General features: G+C 39.1%; 1 protein-coding gene across 2 annotated transcripts in view; it reads right to left on the bottom strand.

The window, feature by feature from the left end:
* Positions 1-16943: 16943 nt before the first annotated feature.
* The window catches only part of elovl4a (ELOVL fatty acid elongase 4a), a 50376-nt gene continuing 46847 nt past the window's right edge, over positions 16944-20472 (bottom strand). For both annotated transcript variants that reach the window (XM_068026749.1, XM_068026743.1), the window contains exons 5-6: positions 20190-20317; positions 16944-17869 (exon numbers count right to left, since the gene is read on the bottom strand). In XM_068026749.1, coding sequence (XP_067882850.1) covers positions 17585-17869; positions 20190-20317 — 413 coding nt within the window. In that variant the 3' untranslated portion in view covers positions 16944-17584. The remainder of the gene's footprint in view (positions 17870-20189; positions 20318-20472) is intronic.

The following is a 20472-nucleotide window of genomic DNA, read 5'->3' as shown; positions in this document are numbered from 1 at the left end:
TTGGCTGTAAGTGAGTAAAAGTGTTCCTGGTATCAGGAGCAAGGCAAAAGTAAGTGTGTTTCGCACTTTTGCACACCATTCTTGAGCTCGATATGGCTCATCAAGTGTTCCATAAACATGAATTGGGAACTGCAATATTCTCTGTGGGACACGATTTCAAGCATTGTACAAGACCATTTCCCTATTGTGCACATTTTCTTGCAAGCTGGGCTGCATTTTTCTTGCTGGTGGAGATGGCAGATGTACAACAGTGAACAGGTTCTTTGGTACTCCTGTGGCGATAAGGAATTGGGCACCCCCGCCTCACCTGGGTATAAATATTTTCCAGAATTTTAACCCTGCTTGATGCAAATACCACAATTGGTCTTGCCTCCCCATGTACACCACAGAAAATCAACCAGTGAACATTAAATTATAAAAGTAGGTTAAGGCTTATACGAGCATACGAATTAGGAGCAGGAGTACGCCGTTTGGCCCTTCGAGCCTGCTCCGCCATTCAATAAGTTCTTGGCTGAACTGATTACTCCACATTTCCACCCTCCCCCAATAATCTTCCACCCCATCATGTAGAGAACACAAATAATAACATATAGAGTGTCTTTGCAGTTTATTAGAACAGGTTTAGGGTAATAACATAATTCATGCCACTACATTTCTGAGCGGAAGTGGGAGATCAATTGTTTTCCTCATAAGCATGTTTTTAATGCGTGCTCCTAGCAGTGATTGAGGAAATATTACTGTGTTTCCAACGGAGGGACTGTGGTTCAATTTGTTAAAGGGGGAAGGATGGGGATCTGGGGTGACCCTAATAATGTTGCTCTCTGCTGTCAGAAAGGCCAGGTGTGCCTCTCTTTCCCTCTGGCACTTGGCAAGAATATGCAAAGGTTTGACCTTTGTAGCTCCTGATGATTGACTCCAAAACTCAGAGGTCAAGTACCGATTGTTGCAGCTATGACAATAACTATAGGTTTTTATGTTCATCTGGTTAGACACAAACTACAGTTTGTCCATGAGTTGCGCCTTCAAGTACAAAGTGACACAGAACATTTGTACATCACCTGGATTATGCTACATCTAGCAGGCAGTTTCGTAATTGCAGCTCTCCGCATGTTGCTGTTCTGAGCACAGCAACCTCCAGAAACATGTTTTCGGAAGGCTGGAAGCAGACCACCTACCCAGTCTGTTGGTATCAGTTTGGGAATGGAGCATGGCATGGGACAACCAGGAAAAGAAAGGAAATAAATTAGTCATGAAATGGGATATTTTAAAATTAAAAGTCATAATAAGTACCATAACTGATCTTCAAGGATGGCATTAAGAGCTTACAAATGCAGAGGCTGCAAGAGTGGGGAAAGGCACTAAAACGTTGTGTATGTCCAGAAGAAAAATACAGATTAAATCTCTGTGAAATTGCTGGCCGCCATTAAGTAAAGTATAATTTCTATTAAAGATTCAGCATTAAATTCCTCCAGTTCAAATATTTAGACAAGGGGCTGGGGGCAGGTTGGGGGCAGTGAGGAAGCTAATGAGCCTAATGTTTTTGCTGTACATCTGCATTGATAGTGAATTTCTTGTTTCCTCAGCTATATCAGCACCATCACAGCAGCCAGTTCTCACTCTCTAGAGGCAGCACAAGGAGTTGATGCCTCCCAAACTTGCTTCTAAACTCAATCAAAAAGATTGAATTGTGGGGAATAAATCACCAACCTTTAAGCAAACTTGAATATGCTAATTCCCCTCTGAGCAATTGGCTGACTTGAGCGGAGCAGGTGCTAAAACTTTAGGTAATGTTTTTAAGGTTGATGTGGAACCAGGAGGAGCAGAAGTTACAGATTCTGTTTCTACCACTGTTTCTGGCACTTGTACACTTTATACATTAAAAAACCCTTTACATTTAAATGATGCCTTTAACATTGAAAAACATCCTCAGGCGTTTCATGGAAGTGCAACCAGAAGAATATTGAACATCAAGCCAAAGGAAGAGATATTAGGAAGTGAGATCAAAGCTTGGTCAAAGAGGTGAGTTTTAAGGAGATGAAGGAAGGGAGATGGAGAGGCAGAGGTGTTTAGGGAGGAAATTCCAAAGCATGGGTTTAGACAGCTGAATGCCTTCTTGCCAAAGGTGGGCTGAAGGGATTACAGGATATACAGAGAGGCCAGAGTCAGAGAAATGAAGAATGTAGGCATGGGGTAGTTGTAGGGTCGGAACTTACAGAGAAGGACAAGCAAAGCCAAGATGGGATTTCAACATGAAGATTAGGAACAAAGAGCCATTGTAGATCAGCAAGGACAAGGATGAAGGATAAGTGGTACTTGGTGTGGCATAGGATATGGGTGGCAGAGCTTTGGATGAATGGACATTTATTGGGTGTGTAGGAAGGTAGGTCAACATGGAGAGTGGAGAGCTAAATATTGTCTGGAGGAGAAAAGCATGGATGAGGGTTTCAGCTGCAAAGCTATAGCAGCAGAGACAGGCAATATTACACAGGTGGGAGAAAAACAGAAAATGCTGGAAATACTCAACAGGTCAGGCAGCGACTGTGGAGAAAGAAAAAGAGTTAATGTTTCATATCAATGAGCTTGCATCAGAATTCTAAGGGAGAAGTAGGCAGTCTTTGTCATGGAGAGATTATGGAGGTGGAAGCACAGCAGAGGGTCAAATATGACACCAAGTTTGATAAGTCTGATTCAGCTTGAAATGGTGGTCATGGCAAGAGGATGGAATCGCCTGGCAGGGTGTGACGTTTTCAGACAGCCAAAGACAATGGCTTCAGTCCTACCAATGTTTAACTGGAGGAAATTGCAGCTTATCCTAGACTGGACGATAAACAAGCAATCTTAGAAAACAGAAGCAGTGAAAGGATTGAGGGAGGTGGTGCATAGGCAGGTCTAGGTGCAGTTAAACTACATATGGAACCTAACCCCCCATGTTTGCAGAATATATATCAGCAAGGAACTGCACGCCAAAAATCCTCCAATCTTTTCCTTCATTCTTTTGCTGGTGCTCTTTAATTTATGCTTTCTGATTATTGATTCACTGAACAGTAGAAATAATTTTTCCAGTTTACTTTATCAAGACACCTCATAATTTTGAACACCTTTATGAATTGTAAATGATATTCTAATAATGTTGTTAGCCAATCAAATTTCCTTTTCTCACATGGGAAAGCATTTGATCTCCATTTTGTAGCAACTCAATGCAGTGCGGCTCCAGTCAAAACTCTTGTCCTTGCACTCCAATATCATTTTCTTCCTTTAAGTACTATGTCTAGTCATCAAGAATCAATGGTGTGCAGAGAACGGCAGTAAAATCCAATGTTACACAGATCTGCATGACATGCGTAGTTTCTTCCAGACCATCTATAGACCAAAAACAAATGGTCCATCCTCTATACTGAGCCAAAGATGGCATTACTTTTCTCAAAGATGATGCAGCTATCCGAGACCGTTGGAAGGAGCACTACCGGAACCTTCTCAATTGAGAGTCAACAGTGTCAGACAAAACCATCAAAACAATTCCTCAACAGCCTGAGAGGTCATATGTGGGCCTGCTGCCAACACTTGCTGAGATACAAAAGGCTATCCAACAGATGAAGAATAAGGCATGTGGTCCGGACAACATTCCTGCAGAGATGGTGGTCATGTACACTTGCTCAAACTCTCAGACCTATTTTAAAAAAAAGCTGGGAAGAGGGGGTACTACCTCCCAACTTCCACAATGCCATCATTGTCTCACTTTTTAAGGAAAGGTGAGAAATCAATTTGTGGGAACTCTAGAGGCACATTCCTTCTGTCCACTGTCGGGAAGATTCTCACACAAATCCTCCTGAACTGCTTCCTACCCATCAATGAAGACCTACTTCTGGAGACCCAATCTGGTTTATTGCCATCCAGAGGAACCACAGATATGATCTTTGTCACTCGATAAATCCAAGAAAAGTGACTGGAACAACTTAAAGAGCTTGTCATGGCCTTTATTGATCTGTCAAAGGCCATTGATTCCATTAACCTTAAAGCTCTTTGGAAAGTCCTCTAGAAACCTGGTTGTCCAGAAAATATGTTACTATCCTGTGACTCTTGCATAATGGTATGACAGCAACCATCCTTTGCAATGGATTGGAGACCGAGCCCTTTCGTATCCGAACGGGTGTCAAGCAAGGCTGTGTGATTGCACCAACTCTTTTTGCTATTTATCTCAGCCTGGTCATGGAACTCATTCAGGATCAACTTGCACAAGGAGTCATGATTGAGTTTCAACCCGATGGGAAGCTTTTCAACCTTAACAGGCTGAGAGCCAAGACTAAAGTGACTCTCCAGCACATTCACGACTTACAATATGCAGACAACTGTGCAGTTGTGGCCAACACTGCAAGTGACATTAGGACCACTCTCAGCCGCTTCAACTCCGCATACAAAAGGTTTGGTCTCTCACTCAACATCAGCAAGACCAAAATCCTCCACCAGCCCTCCCTCGAACAAGCACCAACATCTCCAGCTATTATTCCAGCATCCTCACCGAAGCCAACTCCTCCAGCATCACAACCATGACCATGCAAAATCAGCTCCACTGGTCTGGACATTACATCCACATGCCAAATGATCAGCTTCCAAAGCAGATCCTCTTTTCACAACATAAGGATGGTACCCCATCTCAAGAATGAGAGAGAAAATGTTTTAAGGACGGTCCGAAACCCTCATTGAAAAGCGGACAAATTGACATCAGTGCATGGGAGGAACTAACCATGCCATATGGCTGTCATGTGTTTCTTTGTGTTATCTTAAGCAATGCAATGAGGTACGTGGATTCCAGTTTCTTGACGATCTCTAGAAGGTTTATTAACAGCTAAAACTAATATATACAATACAGAGCAAACTATATACAGAACCTTTGTGCAGGATGTTGCAGTGCAGAATGCCTATGGCTTCTAGTCACAAGACTACATTCTGGTACTTAGCTCATTAGCATACTGAGTTCTTAAAGGGACATCACTCTTAGAACCATAGAACCATAGAAAAATTACAGCACAGAGGGAGGCCAGTCAGCCCATCGTGTCTGTGCTGGCCAAAAAAACTAACCGCCCAATCTAATCCCACCTTCCAGCACCTGGTCCATAGCCTTGCAGGTTATAGCACTTTTTAAAGTGATAATACAACATCCCCTTTTTTCTCAAAGATAAATCTTGTATATTACAAGTAAAAACACGTAAAATTGGATAATATCAAAATTAATTACACAGGTATAGTGATTATAAAATTTACAAATATAAAGATAGGTCTTGTAAAATTTACAAATACAGAAGCTTAAGAGCCCTTGTATCATTTCGGTGGTTTGACAACTCTTCCAGATCTCGTTGCGGTATAACGTTCTGGGGATGTGGATTTTACCCTTGGCTGTTTGTGGTTTGCAGGCAAGTTGTCAGTGTGTTGGGTGTTGTCATGTTGTTCCATCATACCCTCATCGTCGGAAGTGTGTTCTTTCCAGTCTGCTGTACACAATTGGAATATTGCACATTTCTCTTAATTGGCTTTGGTTCCTCCTCAACATTGCTCCGTTATATGTTGCCCCCTTTTCAGTGAGGCCTTTAGAGCGTCCTTCAAACATTTTCTCTCTTATCCTTGAGATGGGGTACCACTTGTCCTCTCTGCACAAAGACCTATGGTTCCAGGATTGGCTTGCTGAGTCACCTGAGGACGCACAAATCATGAACCCTGGCGTTTCGAGGGACTGACAATGACGACTTATGACCTAGTTTGAGGCATGGAGAGGCTTTCAATAATGTTACTACAGTGACTACACATCAGAAAAAGTACTTCATTGGCTGTAAAAGCACGTTGGGACATATGGTGGTCATGAAAGACGCTAGAGATTGCAAGCCTTTTTCTTTTTAATGTTCCTATGCACTCTCATTACACAGCAATAGTAGGAGGAATCACTGATAATTTGCTAGGGTATACTAAGACGACCTGAAACAAATGCTCCCTGACCTGTTAAGTACTTCCAGTATTTTCTGTTTTTAACTCTTAGCACATATTGCATCGCACAGAGTTCAAGAACTTTTGAAGCTCTGCTAAACAAGGCAATTGTTGGTTTCATATGTGAAAACAGGGTGCACAGTCTGTGATCCTTGTTTACTAATTAGAGATGTGTAGTATAAGGGTCTGAAAAGAGTTAATCTTGAGCGCGAATAAAGAATACCTCCCACCATGTTGACGTAAGAGATCATGTGAGAGAGACTCGAGAACAGATACAGTGTGGCTTTTGGAGGAGTCACACAGACTAGTGTAGAGTTTAAATAGTTATACTGTAATAAAGATTAATGTTTAACTACTACAGACTAAGAGTCTCTCTGGCTAGACTAAGTAAGGTGGCAGCATACAGAACCAGCATATAACAAGATGTTTTTACCTTTAGGAACAATATTGTCCAGTTGCATATGCTATTTAAACTCATTTTAATATCAGGAATTGCACATTACAATCATTTAAATAATTTGCATACTATCACATGTCTGTGTTTTTACTTATAGCTTTTTGATACCAGTAAGCCCTATTCTTGACCAGAGTTTAAGGATCAACTAAAATTTGCCTGGTTTAATCACTACTGTCCTCAAGGGAAATGTGAAGATTAGGATTAAGCCATCTTTAGGCAAATAGGGCAGTCACATTCTGAAATTCAAGTTGCACTCTTTGGTATATTATTTAGTATGGACACTTGAAATTGATCAGTCATAACATCTTCCCTATATGGAGTGTTTTGATTCCATCTTAAGGTAAAAATGTAATGTATGTTTGGTTATGTTACACTGGCTTTCAGTACCCCACCCTCAATAAACTTTAGGAATACTTGAGTTGCACAATATTCTATATCAATGACTTGAATGAAGGGACTGCAAAATTTGTAGATGATTATGAAGATAGGTAGGAAAGTAAGTTGTGAGGAGGATAGAAAGCATAGAATTTTATGTTCTCCTCTGCAGCAGGTTTGGAGGCGGGGAGAGCATAAAATTGGGTGGGATGGTAGCAGTGGTGGGGGGGACCTCACCACCATCCCACCTCCGACAAAATTTAGTCCAGGGCTGGAAGGCCTGTGACCCGCTTTCCTGCCCCGCTGCAAATTGAGGCTCCTAACTGGGTAATTAACCTCTAATTAAGGGCCTCTCCTGCTGTAGCCACAATTACCCATGCATCGGGCAGCCCCATCACTGCACAAGAAGCATAGCATGAAAAACCGTGTGGGCAGCTTCCCGGCTCCGGGTTTGGGGGGAGAATGGGGAAGTGGGGGGATTGGGGGGGGGAAGGGGGTGTCCCTCATTCAAAGGCACCGTGCCTGAAAAAGGGACCGGCATCAGGAAAAGTGGGGGGGGGCCTGCTGAAGGCCCACCCCTGCCATTGCTGCCAAACCGCTACCCCCCCAACGACCCCCACCTCACGAGACCCCTCCTGACCTGCCCTACCTTCAGCTTGGTTCCAGCGCCGCTACTTGGTGTCTGGTTGCCGCAGATACAGCAGCAGCCACCACCTCCATGGTGGCACTGCAGCTGCCGGTCTCTGATTGGCTGACAGCTCTCCAAGGGCAGGACTTCTGGCAACCATCCACCGTCCAGTTAATTGCCTGATTGGCACTAAATTCGACAGGTCTTCTATACAAGAGCCAACACATTGATTTCAGCATCAGTTTCCCCTAACGGTGAGACCACCGCCACCAGAACAAAATTCCACCCAAAGAGTCTGCAAAGGGATATAGATAGGTTAAGTGACTGGGCAAAAATTTGGCAGATGGAGTATAATGTGGGAAAATGTGAGGTTGTCCATATTGGCAGGAAGAATAGGAAAGCAGAATATTATTTAAATGGAGACTGCAGAATACTGTGGTACAGATGGATCTGAGTGTCCTTGTACATGAACCACAAAGAGTCAGCATGCAGGTACAGCATGTAATTAGGAAGGCAAATGGAATGTTGGCCTTTATTGCAAGGGGGATGGAGTATAAAAGTAGGGGTGTCTTGCTACAACTGTACAGGGCATTGGTGAGACCACACCTAGAGTACTGTGTACATTTTTGGTCACCTTATTGAAGGAGGGATATACTTGCATTGGAAGCAGTTCAGCCAAGGTTCACTAGGCTGATTCGTGGGGGCGGGGGGGGGGTGGGGGGAGAATCTGTCTTATGAGGAAAGGTTGAGCAGATTGGGCCTATACTCATTGAAGTTTAGAAGATTGAGAGGTTATCTTATTGAAACATAAGATTCTGAGGGGACCTGACAGAGTAGATGCCAAGAGGATTTTCCCTCATGGGGGAATCCAGAACTAGGGGACAGAGTTTCAAATTAAGCGGTCTCCCTTTAAGACAGATATAAGGAGGAATTTCTTCTCTCAGAGGGTTGTAAATGTTTGGAATTCTCTCCTCCAGACAGCAGTGAAAGCTGGGTCATTGAATATATTCAAGTTGAGTTAGATTTTTGAATTACAAGGAAGTCAAGAGTTAGGGGGGGGGAAGGCAGGAAAGTAGAGGTAAGGCCACAATCAGATCAGGCATGATGTTATTGAATGGCAGAGCAAGCTTGCAGGGCCAAATGGCCTACTCCTGCTCCTATTTCTTATGTTCTTAAAAACCTTGATTGTTTTTCAAGTACTGTAGCACAATTTATGACAACAATTTGATTTTATTGTTCAACAATTTATCAAAAGGTGTGCAATATTTGCATTGGATTCAGTAATCCATGTAGGAAGAATGAGGACTGGCAATATAAATTAAAGGATACAATTATAAAGGGGGTGCAGGAGCAGGTGGACCTGGGGGTATATGTGCACTAATTATTGAAGGTGGTGAGGCAGGTTGAGAAAACAGTTAATAAAACATATGGTATCCTGGGCTTTATAAACAGAAGCATAGAGTACAAAAACAAGGAAGTTATGATAAACCTATATAAAACACTAATTTGGCCTCAACTGGAGTATTATGTCCAGTTCTGGGCATCACACTTTAGGAAGAATGTGAAGCCATTAGAGAGGCTGCAGAAAAGATTCATGAGAATGGTTCCAGGAATGAGGAACTTCAGTTACGTGGAAAGGTTGGAGAAGCTAGGGCTGTTCTCCTTGGAGAAGATTAAGAGGAGATTTGATGGAGTGCTCAAAATCATGAGGGATCTGGACAGAGTAGATAGGGAAAAACTGTTCCCATTGCTGGAAAAATCCAGAACCAGAGGACACTGATTTAAGGTGATTGGCAAAAGAGGCAATGGCGACATGATGGAAAAACCTTTTTACGCAGCACGTGGTTCGGATCTGGAATGCAATGCCTAAGAGTGTAGTGGAGGTAGATTCAATAGAGGCCTTTAAAAGTGAATTGGATAATTAGAGTCATACAGCACCGAAACAGGCCCTTTGGCCCAACGAGTCCATGCCAACCATTTATACTAATCCTACATTAATCCCATTTCCCTCTCACATCCCCACCTTCCCTCATTTCTCATACTACCTACCTACACTAGGGGCGATTTACAATGCCAATTTACCTATCAACCTGCAAGTCTTTGGCATGTGGGAGGAAACAGGAGCACCCGGAGGAAACCCACATGGTCACAGGGAGAACTTGCAAACTCTGCACAGGCAGTACCCAGAACCGAACCCAGGTCGCTGAAGCTGTGAGGCTGCGGTGCTAACCACTATGCCATTGTGCCGCCCTTATCTGCAGAGAAAAAATTTGCAGAGCTACGGGGAAAAGGCAGTGAGTGGGACTAGGTGAGTTGCTGTTGCAGAGAACTGGCACGAACACAACAGGTCAAATGACCTCCTCTCTGCTGCAACCATTCTATGAATCTGCTTGTTCCATTTCTGACTTGTATATGTGAAGCAACTAAAGTATGTTCATCCTTATTATTTGGTGTCATCTGTTTACTGAACTCATACAATTGACAATATATATTGTTAAATTCAATTGTAAATCTCTACTTCAGTAAAGAATTGTGGAAATGCGTGTGAGATCTAGTAGGTTAAAAGTTGAGATTACTTTTAAGCATTATTTCATAATTTTGGTATGCGTTTAGACAGATGGATGCAGAAGGCTGATTCACTCCTTGGTATGTGATGCATTACATTGATGAAAGTATGTTTACAAGTATTCAATGTAAAATTAATTTCAAGTTAGCATCTAGGACTTGGTGAGTAATATTCAGCTCTGTTGCCTGGGTGGTAATCTGGCAAAGCAGATCACCTATAATTGTAGAATCCATCCAATTTTCACCCCTTTCATTTTTATAAAACCCTAAAATTACAACTTTGACTACAATTTAGATCTATAGCTTTAAAGCTGGATAAGAATATCAGTGCCAGTATCAAACATACAGAATATAATGCTATTTTACATAATAAAGCTCTATCTCATTTTAGATTAGCTCCATAGGGTATTTTTTAGCTGTAACATCTTAGCTCTCTTAATATATTATGCCTTTTTGAGTATAGATCACAAAACCTTGCATACTGCATCAATTACTAAAGGTATTTCTTAATAAAACAAAGGAAGAAACACATTTTTAAAAATTGTTCTATAGGTCTTGGAAATACAAATTTTAACTTCAGCTACCCAAATATTTCTGATATCTCACAATATCCCTATGTAACATTTCTGGATTGGGGTTAAGAAATGCATGCATTCGATATCTTCTGTGGCAAGCCCTGTCTGAAACATATCCTGTATTTGGTAGGAGTTATTCTGGCATCTCAAATATCAAGTGGTTGTTTTGCACCATGAATAAATTATGTGGAAGCCAAACACAAGTAGCAGTATTCTATTTATTTCCACGGCAATTACAGCAAAGTGTTTACATACAGAAAGATGGTGTACATTATTATATACACTTTTCAGTTCTTGGCCTTAACTTTTATAATACTGCACACTTTCAAGTTTACACATTTATTATGTGAACTTATTAACTTTTAACAGTGAAGTTACTTAACTGATGCATTTTAGGACAGTACAACACAACAGAACCAAGTCAATACACACCAAGTCAAAATTAGATCTTCATGAAACTCCATACAACATTTCAAGGTTCTCCCCCAAATTCTTTACAAAGTGGGTACTGTGCACTTCAAAGTACATGTTGTCCACAACCATTATTATAAACTTTCATCCAAAATGGAGAAAGAAAGGTGAAGTGGTGTGGCACCCACTTTTGGTAGTTGAGAAAATCCTGCATCTTATCTCTGTATATGGTAAGTCAGCACAACTTGAGTTACCCATATTTGACCCTTATGTAACCAGCAGCAAAGTTACAGGCAAGACCATGCTCTACATCAACAGCTTACTTGTACTGGCAACACTTAAATCAACTTGCATTTATAATATGTGTAATATATTGAAACATTATGTTCCATGAAGTAATAATACTTCAAGTTGCAAATTTAATTTAAAACAGAAACATAAAGTGTAAACTAGAAATAAACACAAATAAACAGCATATACTAAAAATAAGCATTAAACTGCCAGCAATTTCATTTTTGTCATTAAAAACAGCCACATGCAACTAATATCTACCCAATATGTCTGCTCTTCGACTTTGTTTTAACTTAATTCAGATTTCTTTGTTGACACTATCCAGAAATTACTGGAAACATTCCAGTTACAACTTTATTATTTGCAAGTCAACTAATGAATTGGATAAAATTCTGTTTGTGCAAGATAAACATAGGTAAAATATTAGTGTAGAATATTAGAAAAACATTTAGCCATCTTTAGATGCATGTTTTATGTAATAAATACAATATTTTAAAGGTGCTATATGTTACATTTGTATTGCTGCAGAGATTTCCGCTTCATGAGAGTGCAAAAGTGACAGTACAAGTCCGGATACTAAAGCAAAATACTGTGGCTTCTGGAAATTTGAAATAAAAACAGAAAATGCTGGAAATACTCAGCAGGTCAGACAGCATCTGTGAAGAGAGAAACTGTGGCAAGGCCATGGACCTGAAACATTAACTCTTATCCTCTCTCCACAGATGCTGGGATAAGAGTTAATGCTTCAGGTCCATGGCCTTGCCACAGTTTCTCTCTTCACAGATGCTGCCTGACCTGCTATTGCCAGCATTTTGTTTTTATTTTCATATAACTGGTGTTTGGTTCTGATCAACATCTGGAGCCAAGATGCATGAAATCCCATCTTGCACTGCTTAGGCTTGACAACACATGGGGCATAACTACAATGCAGTGTCAATTCATTTTATACTTAGGGATCCAGTAGAACTCCTGAGCGCTTTGTAAACAAAGAATTTTTAAAAAATAAAAAGTTTCCAGTGCTCTCAAAACATTCAAAAGTTACTGCAGAGAAGCCATAATAGATACAAGATTATGAATAAAACTAACAGGTAATACAATATTGAGCATGTGATCTTATTGGAATCATTTCTTTGAATACACGTCATCTTGGATATGCACTCATTTGAATATGTAAAAATGTAACATATTAACATTAGAGCATAGTAAGCAAGTATACCATCGTCCATCATCCAATGGGCCAGAAGACATCTCAATGGCTGCTCTCAGTGTTGTTTTATGATTACATAGTAGCAGGTGCAAACAATACAGGTTGAGGGGTTTTGGATTCCACCATTGCTGCTCACTCAACAGAGGCAAACAAATGCGAGTAAAAAAAAAAGTTAACTCAGTGACTTCTGAGTTGGAAACTAAGCAGACAACCACTTGCGCTGCTGGTTAACATATATACAATAACAGTTTTGGACACTATGGTTATTAATTTCAATTATTTCTCAGAGAGCATTGGCCACTGAGCAATGGTTACAGATCAGTCTGAATGAGGAAGCCCTTCAGCCCACTAGATTTCATCCTTTGATTTGATCTGTACAATCTCCTGGTCTCAATCGTCATTCCTGACTATCTACTCTGGCTGTTGATCACCTTCTGTGTAAAGAAATAGTTCTTGACACTTGTCCTGAATGTGCCCTTCAGGACCTTCAAACAACAAAGCTCAGAAAACAATCTCAGCAGCAAAGCACATGCTAATTTATAACTGTCAGCTGAATCTCAACAATACCACCTAGAAAATACTCAAGTATATTAGAAAAAACTGCATCCATTAAGCCTATACTATTTTTGTCTAGTGGTATCATGATAACCACTGAAAGATAAAATGCACATATGTTGATAGGCAATGTGCTAACTAAGGGATGAATAGATCTAACCTGTATTAGATTACATTTCCAGTTTTTAATAGGGCAGTCCATGCATCTTAAAATGAACTAACTACATTTTTAAAAAAATGAGACAACTAATACATCAGCATTTCCTATATTAAAGTTGTTTAAATTAGTGAACAGTGCAATGCCATTTGACAGATTTCATTGTTAACAGAAACAAGTAATGTATTAATACAAATTATCCAATTCTTCAATAACATTCATTTCAGATATCCAGGAAATAAACCATTAGTATTAATAAATGGAAAAACAGATTTCTTAAAGATGTTCTAATTTGTTGAAATAGCAGATCCAAAGAAAGCAGCATCAAGAAAAAACTCCTGTAAGATACAGCGAATACTTATTTACATTTTTTGTGCATCTGTTGTTTTTGTGCCTTTTTGTTAATAAAAAGAAAGCATTTCAAATGACCTGAAAAATATGTAAGGAGTGGATAACTCATTGTACATGTCGAAACTTGTTCAGATTTCTACCCCCATTTTCAGAGACTGAAAACTTGTTAAAACGTTGTTTCAGTGTTTTTGAACTTTGGTGCTCATGAAATCCTCCAGTCTAATTATTGCTGCAAATCCAATTGTAGTATATGATGCAAACTGTTTCCCAAGCATATTATCATCTTAATAGCGCCAAAAAAATCCTTTAAACTGATTTTGTTAACTGGCCACCCCTACACACAAAAAAGGCCTTCATATTAGCATTTAATCCATAGGAATAACTAATTTAGGAGCCAGAATTCCCTGCATAGCTTTCAAATACCTTAATGTTGAAAAATAAAAAACAAAAATGAACAGTACAGAAAGTACTTTACTTTAACATCTAGTATTCTAAAGGAAAACCGATAGTATATACAGTTTAATTTTCTCTGAAATTATACAATATTAAATGCATTATAAAACTGCCCCCCAAAATATAAATAACATCAGCAATAACAGCCAGCAAGAGCATTAGGGTCACATCAGTTTGCGTTAAACCCAAGTGAAATCAATGACATATAGCTAAATAAATTATTTCAAGTGCACACAATATTACCAAGTACTAAAACTAGAACACACTACAATCTCTATCAAAATAAATATATAGGGGAATGCCCCTGGCAGTTGTTTTTTTTATGATTCGTTCCTGGGATGTGGACATCACTGGCGAGGCCAGCATTTATTGCCCATCCCGAATTTCCCTTGAGAAGGTGAGCTGCCTTCTTGAACCTCTGCAGTCCATGTTGGGAAGGTACACCTACAGTGCTGTTATGGAGTTCCAGGATTTTGACCAATATAAGGATTAGCTTACATTCAAAGAGCTTACGCGTGTTATAATTAGTATTCAACAAAATCTCTTTGGCACTAACCTAGTTCTTATTCCAGAACTAAAAGTTTGATTGGGGGTTCACACTTTCATTACATGACCCAGGTACACGAAAGTCTAAGCTATTAGCAATAAGACTGGGTTTCTGTGACTCAGTAGAAAGACTCACTGATGTCAATTAGGATGTCATCAACTAAATCAGCAGGAAAATTAAACCTAGGCAAGATGCTGCTCAGGCTTATCCAAGCCTTCTCACCCACATCAGCAGCCACTGAATTAAGAATTTTAAAGAAGCATTATCCTGTTTGGACAGCCTACCTTAAGTATAACCACCTCAGCCTTTAAAATAACAAAATACATTGGCCCTGTTATGCCACTCACAACAACATCTCAAATTTCTGGATGGTCAGGATATGAGTGTCACACAAGTCACAAGGGTTTATGTAGATTTAGGATTAGAAAGGATATGCCATACTCATCACACATTAATAAACCTGCTCAACTGAAAAATGAATGAGAGAAAAGGTTTCCACTGTTTCATTATTGGTACCAGATATTTAGAGCGGTATAATCACACTAGACCACAATTTTGCTATATTTATTATATAATGGATATTTGGTGTTCACAAGTCAGCAAATGTAATTTGAGTCATTTCAATGTCAAAAATCCAATATAGTCTCCAAATCACTCTTTTAGATGTCTTTATAAATATATTGTTCCAATTTTATATGGGAGCTTTATTCAGTTGTAGGTCCATTTCTGTTCTGGCAACTGAAGACAGTGTTGGCACTTACTGCTAGTGCACGCATGACATTGATACACAATTATATTTGCACTGAAGGTTTGGTGATTGGAATATCACCGTCGATAAGCTTATTAGGAAATAATTCTGCAAAACCACTCTAATGGACTTCATTTATAAAAGTGCCAGATTCGAATGTGGGAATGAAGGGCAGCGAAGAAATATTTGTATGAGAATAGGATTAAATGGACCTCATGTCAGAAAAATGACTAAAGCCAGATCATACATGTGCAAATACAAACACCTGATCTACTGTGATAATCACAAAGGATGATTTCATTTTGTACTGCACGTAATGAAGCTGTAAGCTGCTCTGCAGATAATATTTTGCTGCACACAAATGAAGCTTTGAATCATTAATGTGCCTATACAAGCAATATAGGAAATCATCCCCCAAAATAAGACTTTACTTGAAACCAGGTCGTCCTTACCCTGGTTAAGAATGGATTGGTTTGGTTCAACTCTCATCTTGTAAGCTGTAAATCTGTATAGCCAACTTGAAACATAATTGTTACAATAAGTGTTCAGCTGTTTCTTTGCATTTTATAAAATGTATAGATTGAGGGAAATGATTTATATTTCCCCCAAACAGTTGCTTTCTTTTTTCATAATTGAAACCTTTTATAATGCAGTGAATATGTTATAATATACTACTTGAAGTTGGTTCCACACTGTGGACAACTCTAGGAATCTAAACTTAGAAGTTGAGGTCCCATATGACAACATGGCCGTCACTACAAAAAAAGTGCGATTTTATTGCTTAAAATGTTAATTTAATTTTGAAATGCATCTTTTGCGGCAAGAAACGTGCTACATCCAGGATTTAAAATCCTGGTTGCAGAGTAACAGGTCCAGTTTTGTATCTGTTTTGTTGCCACAGCCAGACATACATGTGATTCTAGTATTTCAGGTTTTTGGATGAAAAAATATTTTGAAACACTTTTTTCTGTTTAAAGCACACGCTCTCCTCTGGTATAAACCGCTGGGTATACAGTTAAGACCAATGCACAACTCATTGTAGATCCCAATACTCTGAAGATGTGGAAAAAGACTAATTCAATTGCTTATCCTCAGTATAAATTGTACAGTGTGATTTTATGAACTCCACCTTATAAAATACATTTGTAGGCTATCCCAGTGGCTTGGTAGATAAATGTGGGTTAACACTAAGCCATAGTGTCAAAAAGGTCCTATTTCATTCCTCGTCTGTGCAGAATTGACTAAGTTCAGCCAGAGCGGCAGCTGTGAGAAGATTACATTTGGTTTTAGTCTCCTTAGGGAGGGAAAATCAGTCAGGGTTCCTGTCTTTGAGCACTGAAGGAGAGTGCATGTATGTGGATTGTAGTCACGGGCTGGATTGGCCTTGATGTTGAATCCCCCTCCCCCTTACAAATCAAACTAATATTTATTGCCTCGGCTCATGCAAAGAAATTGAACATTTTGCAGGGTAGGGTACAACTGCTAGGGTTCAGCAAACTGTACCCCAGCAGTCACTGACTTAAGTAAAAGGAAGAAAATTGATGGGTTGGGAGGTGTTGAGAAGCCCCCAATAATTTGTATTGTATAAAATCAACAGAAGAAAATTATGATCTTACTCAAAAGAAACATCAGACTTAAGATCTGCTCCGAAGTTGAGAGTTAAGTTTTAATGTTAATAAAACTGTACTCATCTATTTACATGGGTCCAGACAGCGATTAGCATGACCACTCTACCTCTATGTTAGGACCTTCAATACAAAGACAAACATCAGAGCTAATGAACACTAGCCATTTCCTTGACTTTCTTATAAGAAGCTAATAACTTGCAATCAAAACTAGCATTGGATTTGTAGACATCTGAACTGATAACAAAGGGTACACCAATGTTTGTATACAGTAGAAAATGGAGCCATAAAAAGCAGCATTAAAACTGAGGTAGTGGTAAAGTAAAAAGCTATATAGCAAGAATTCACTAAAACAGTAAACATAACTAAACATAAAAAAAATTAACACTAAGATATGGATTTGAAAAAGGGTAAAGACCAAATTCCTCTTTCATAAAACTTGTTCAGTGCAATTTATTTAATGGTGAGTTTTCTTGTCTATCTTCATGTCAATACCAATGTATTGATCACAAATTTCATTTACAAAGTAAATACAATAAATTACAAAGATGGCAAAGGGTACAATAGATCGGTTTAAAGCCAACTGGCAACACATGCAGCCATCTTTTGCTGACAGACTTTTTGGCTTTAAACACAACCTTTTATTTTAAACCTTGCCCATTTATCTTATTCACGCTTGGCTTTTCCTTTCTTCTTCTTTTTCCCATTTTCTATCACTAGTTTGTTTTCTGATTTGATCATTCCATTAGCCATTCCATTGCCATTCACAACTACTTTTCCATTCTTGATGGACTCTTTCTTTGGTTCCCTGTAGGTCTGGTAATAAAAGTTGGCGAAGAGGATGATGAAGGAAATGGCGTAAGCTATCAGTGCCCAGTGCATCCATCTTGGGAAAGGGCAATCAATGTACAGGGAGTAAGCAGTATGGCCTATGGTAACATGAAACTGTACCTGTATTAAGAAAATGATATTTTTAATAAGAGCAAACAGTGTTGTTTAAACATTTTGTCCAGATATTAAATTATATATTTTGACATCATTATCTTCTTGTATCTCATATTTTTCCCCATATGAAATATCCTTAAACCATGAAATTTCCCTTTTTTTTCGAACTTTTCTGAACTTCTACACTATATTGAAAATAACCTAAATAGGATGGGACATTACAAACACTTCTGGAGACAAGTGAATGTTTCAAGTGAAAGTACAAAGAATATTACAGTGACTTTACATTTGCACACTAATCAAATTGAAAGGCCCAGGCTTATTGTGCAGGACACCAAGAATTTATAAAAAAGTAAAAGACTAGATGAACTAAATGTAATAATTGAGAAATCTCAAAGAAGTGCGGGAGGAAGGAAAAAGGCAGGGGAAGGTAAGCTCTGCAATTTTAAGAACCTGGAGGGACAAAACTATAAAATTGCCTTAGTCAACGATGAGATGAATCCCAGGCTGCTTTGTGAGGCAAGGGAAGGGATTGAAGGGGCTCTGGCACAAATTTTCAAATCCTTTCTGGCCACAGGAGAGCAGCCAGAGGACTGGGGAAAGCGAATGTGGTACCATTATTCAAGAACAGTAGTAGAAACAAACCAGGTAATTACAGGCCAGTGAATACCTACCATCAGTGGTAGGGAAACTATTGAAAAAATTCCGAGGGACAGGATTAATCTCCACTTGGAGAGACAGGGATTAATCAGGGATAGTCATCATAGCTTCTGGAGGGGAAGATTGTGTTTAACAAATTTGATTGAATTTTTCGAGGAGGTAACGAGGTATGTAGATGAGGGCAAAGCAGTTGATGTAGTCTACATGGACATCAGTAAGGATTTTGATAAGGTCCCGCATGGGAGATTGGTCAAGAAAGGCGGCACAGTGGTTAGCACCGCAGCCTCACTGCTCCTGGGACCCGGGTTCAATTCTGTGCGGAGTTTGCAAGTTCTCCCTGTGACTGCGTGGGTTTTCGCCGGGTGCTCCGGTTTCCTCCCACATCCGAAGACTTGCAGGTGATAGGTAAATTGGCCATTGTAAATTGCCCCTAGTGTAGGTAGGTGGTAAGGAATATGGGATTACTGTAGAGTTAGTATAAATGGGTGGCTGTTGGTTGGCACAGACTCGGTGGGCCGAAGGCCTGTTTCAGTAATGTATCTCTAAATAAAAAAATGAATAAAATAAAACTATAACGGATCAAAATAACCACCATTTAGGGACAAAGAACATGTAGCAAATTGTTCTGAATTTGCACTTTGAGAGAAAAACATAACTCTATGACTCTAAGTAGTATATTTATTAAGTAAAAGATTGTAATGGAAAATAGAGGTTGGTTGCTAAAGATAAACAAAGAAAAACCTATTAGGTGGCAAGCTTTATCTTGCATCCTGTCCAGAAATGTGAAAGATGTATTCAAAGAGCCCAACTATACATGGAAACGGCATTCAAATCTTGAAATTAAGTTCTACGTTGAGAGTGAGTTAAAAATTGTTAACAGTATTGAGCAGCTCATTATTTATCCTACATGTGAAGGATGTAACAGCTTAAACAATTAAGATATCTATTACTCTTTGTCTGTGGCAAAAATTATTCAACTATAAATTGAGTAGCAACTATTTACAATTTTATTGTACAATTATTTTGAAAATATGTGGTAATTTTGTTGTGCAATAGCTTCCATTTTCTCTGTTGAATTAAGTGGCAGTTACAGTATGGTGGGAAGTTATTACTGTTAAATACTCTGTTTTGAAACAATGTGTGTTCCTTTGGGAAAGCGGCAAGTTAAATACACTGCTGCTTCTGTTAAGTTCCCTCTTGGGAAGCAAAAATGCTCTTTACTGTAAACATATTCAGCTATGCCACTCATCAGGAGAGACAATCATCCATTTTAATCTAAAAATGGCAAACTATATTTATATACATCACTTTTAAAAATATACACAGTTCCAATATGTTTAAAATAGGGTTTCTTTCTGTGTCACTGTTAATATTTATCCAATTACAGCTCTGACGTTTTCCACTGAGGTGTGAAGGGCAGGTGGAAATGGTGTGTGATTAGCTAGTTCAGAGGTTGAGAGATCATCTATGGACCCATACCACTACAAGGTTCATTTGATGTAGGACCATTACAGCCAGTAAAGAGTGACTGATTCCACCTGACTGGGCTGTATTTGGACCAAGCTGCAAAGAAGAATGTGCAAATATCCTCCTACTACAACATCCAGACCTCCCCAATACGATCTGAATCATTTTTACATTTAAAAAAAAACTGATTTAAACTTACCAGTTGTAAGATGGTCAAATATCGTTTCCACCAGAGGTACTTTTGAAACTGTGGGCCACAAGCTGCTAATCCATAGTACAGGTACATAACAACATGGATGACAGCATTCATATGAGCTCCAAAAAAAGCTGAAATAGCAAAAGAAAGAGTTACTGAAGTCAGAGAAATACATTCTTCAAACTTAACTGATAATTAATTTTCTGATAATGTCAAAGTCTCTTAAATTATGAAAAAATTTAGAAGATCAGATATTTGACTTTTTAATAGTATTTTCAGTATTGGT

The sequence above is a fragment of the Heterodontus francisci genome, chromosome 3 (genome assembly GCF_036365525.1).
Source record: "Heterodontus francisci isolate sHetFra1 chromosome 3, sHetFra1.hap1, whole genome shotgun sequence".
In the NCBI taxonomy this organism is placed as follows: domain Eukaryota; kingdom Metazoa; phylum Chordata; class Chondrichthyes; order Heterodontiformes; family Heterodontidae; genus Heterodontus; species Heterodontus francisci.
This window is presented reverse-complemented; position numbering and strand designations above follow the sequence as displayed.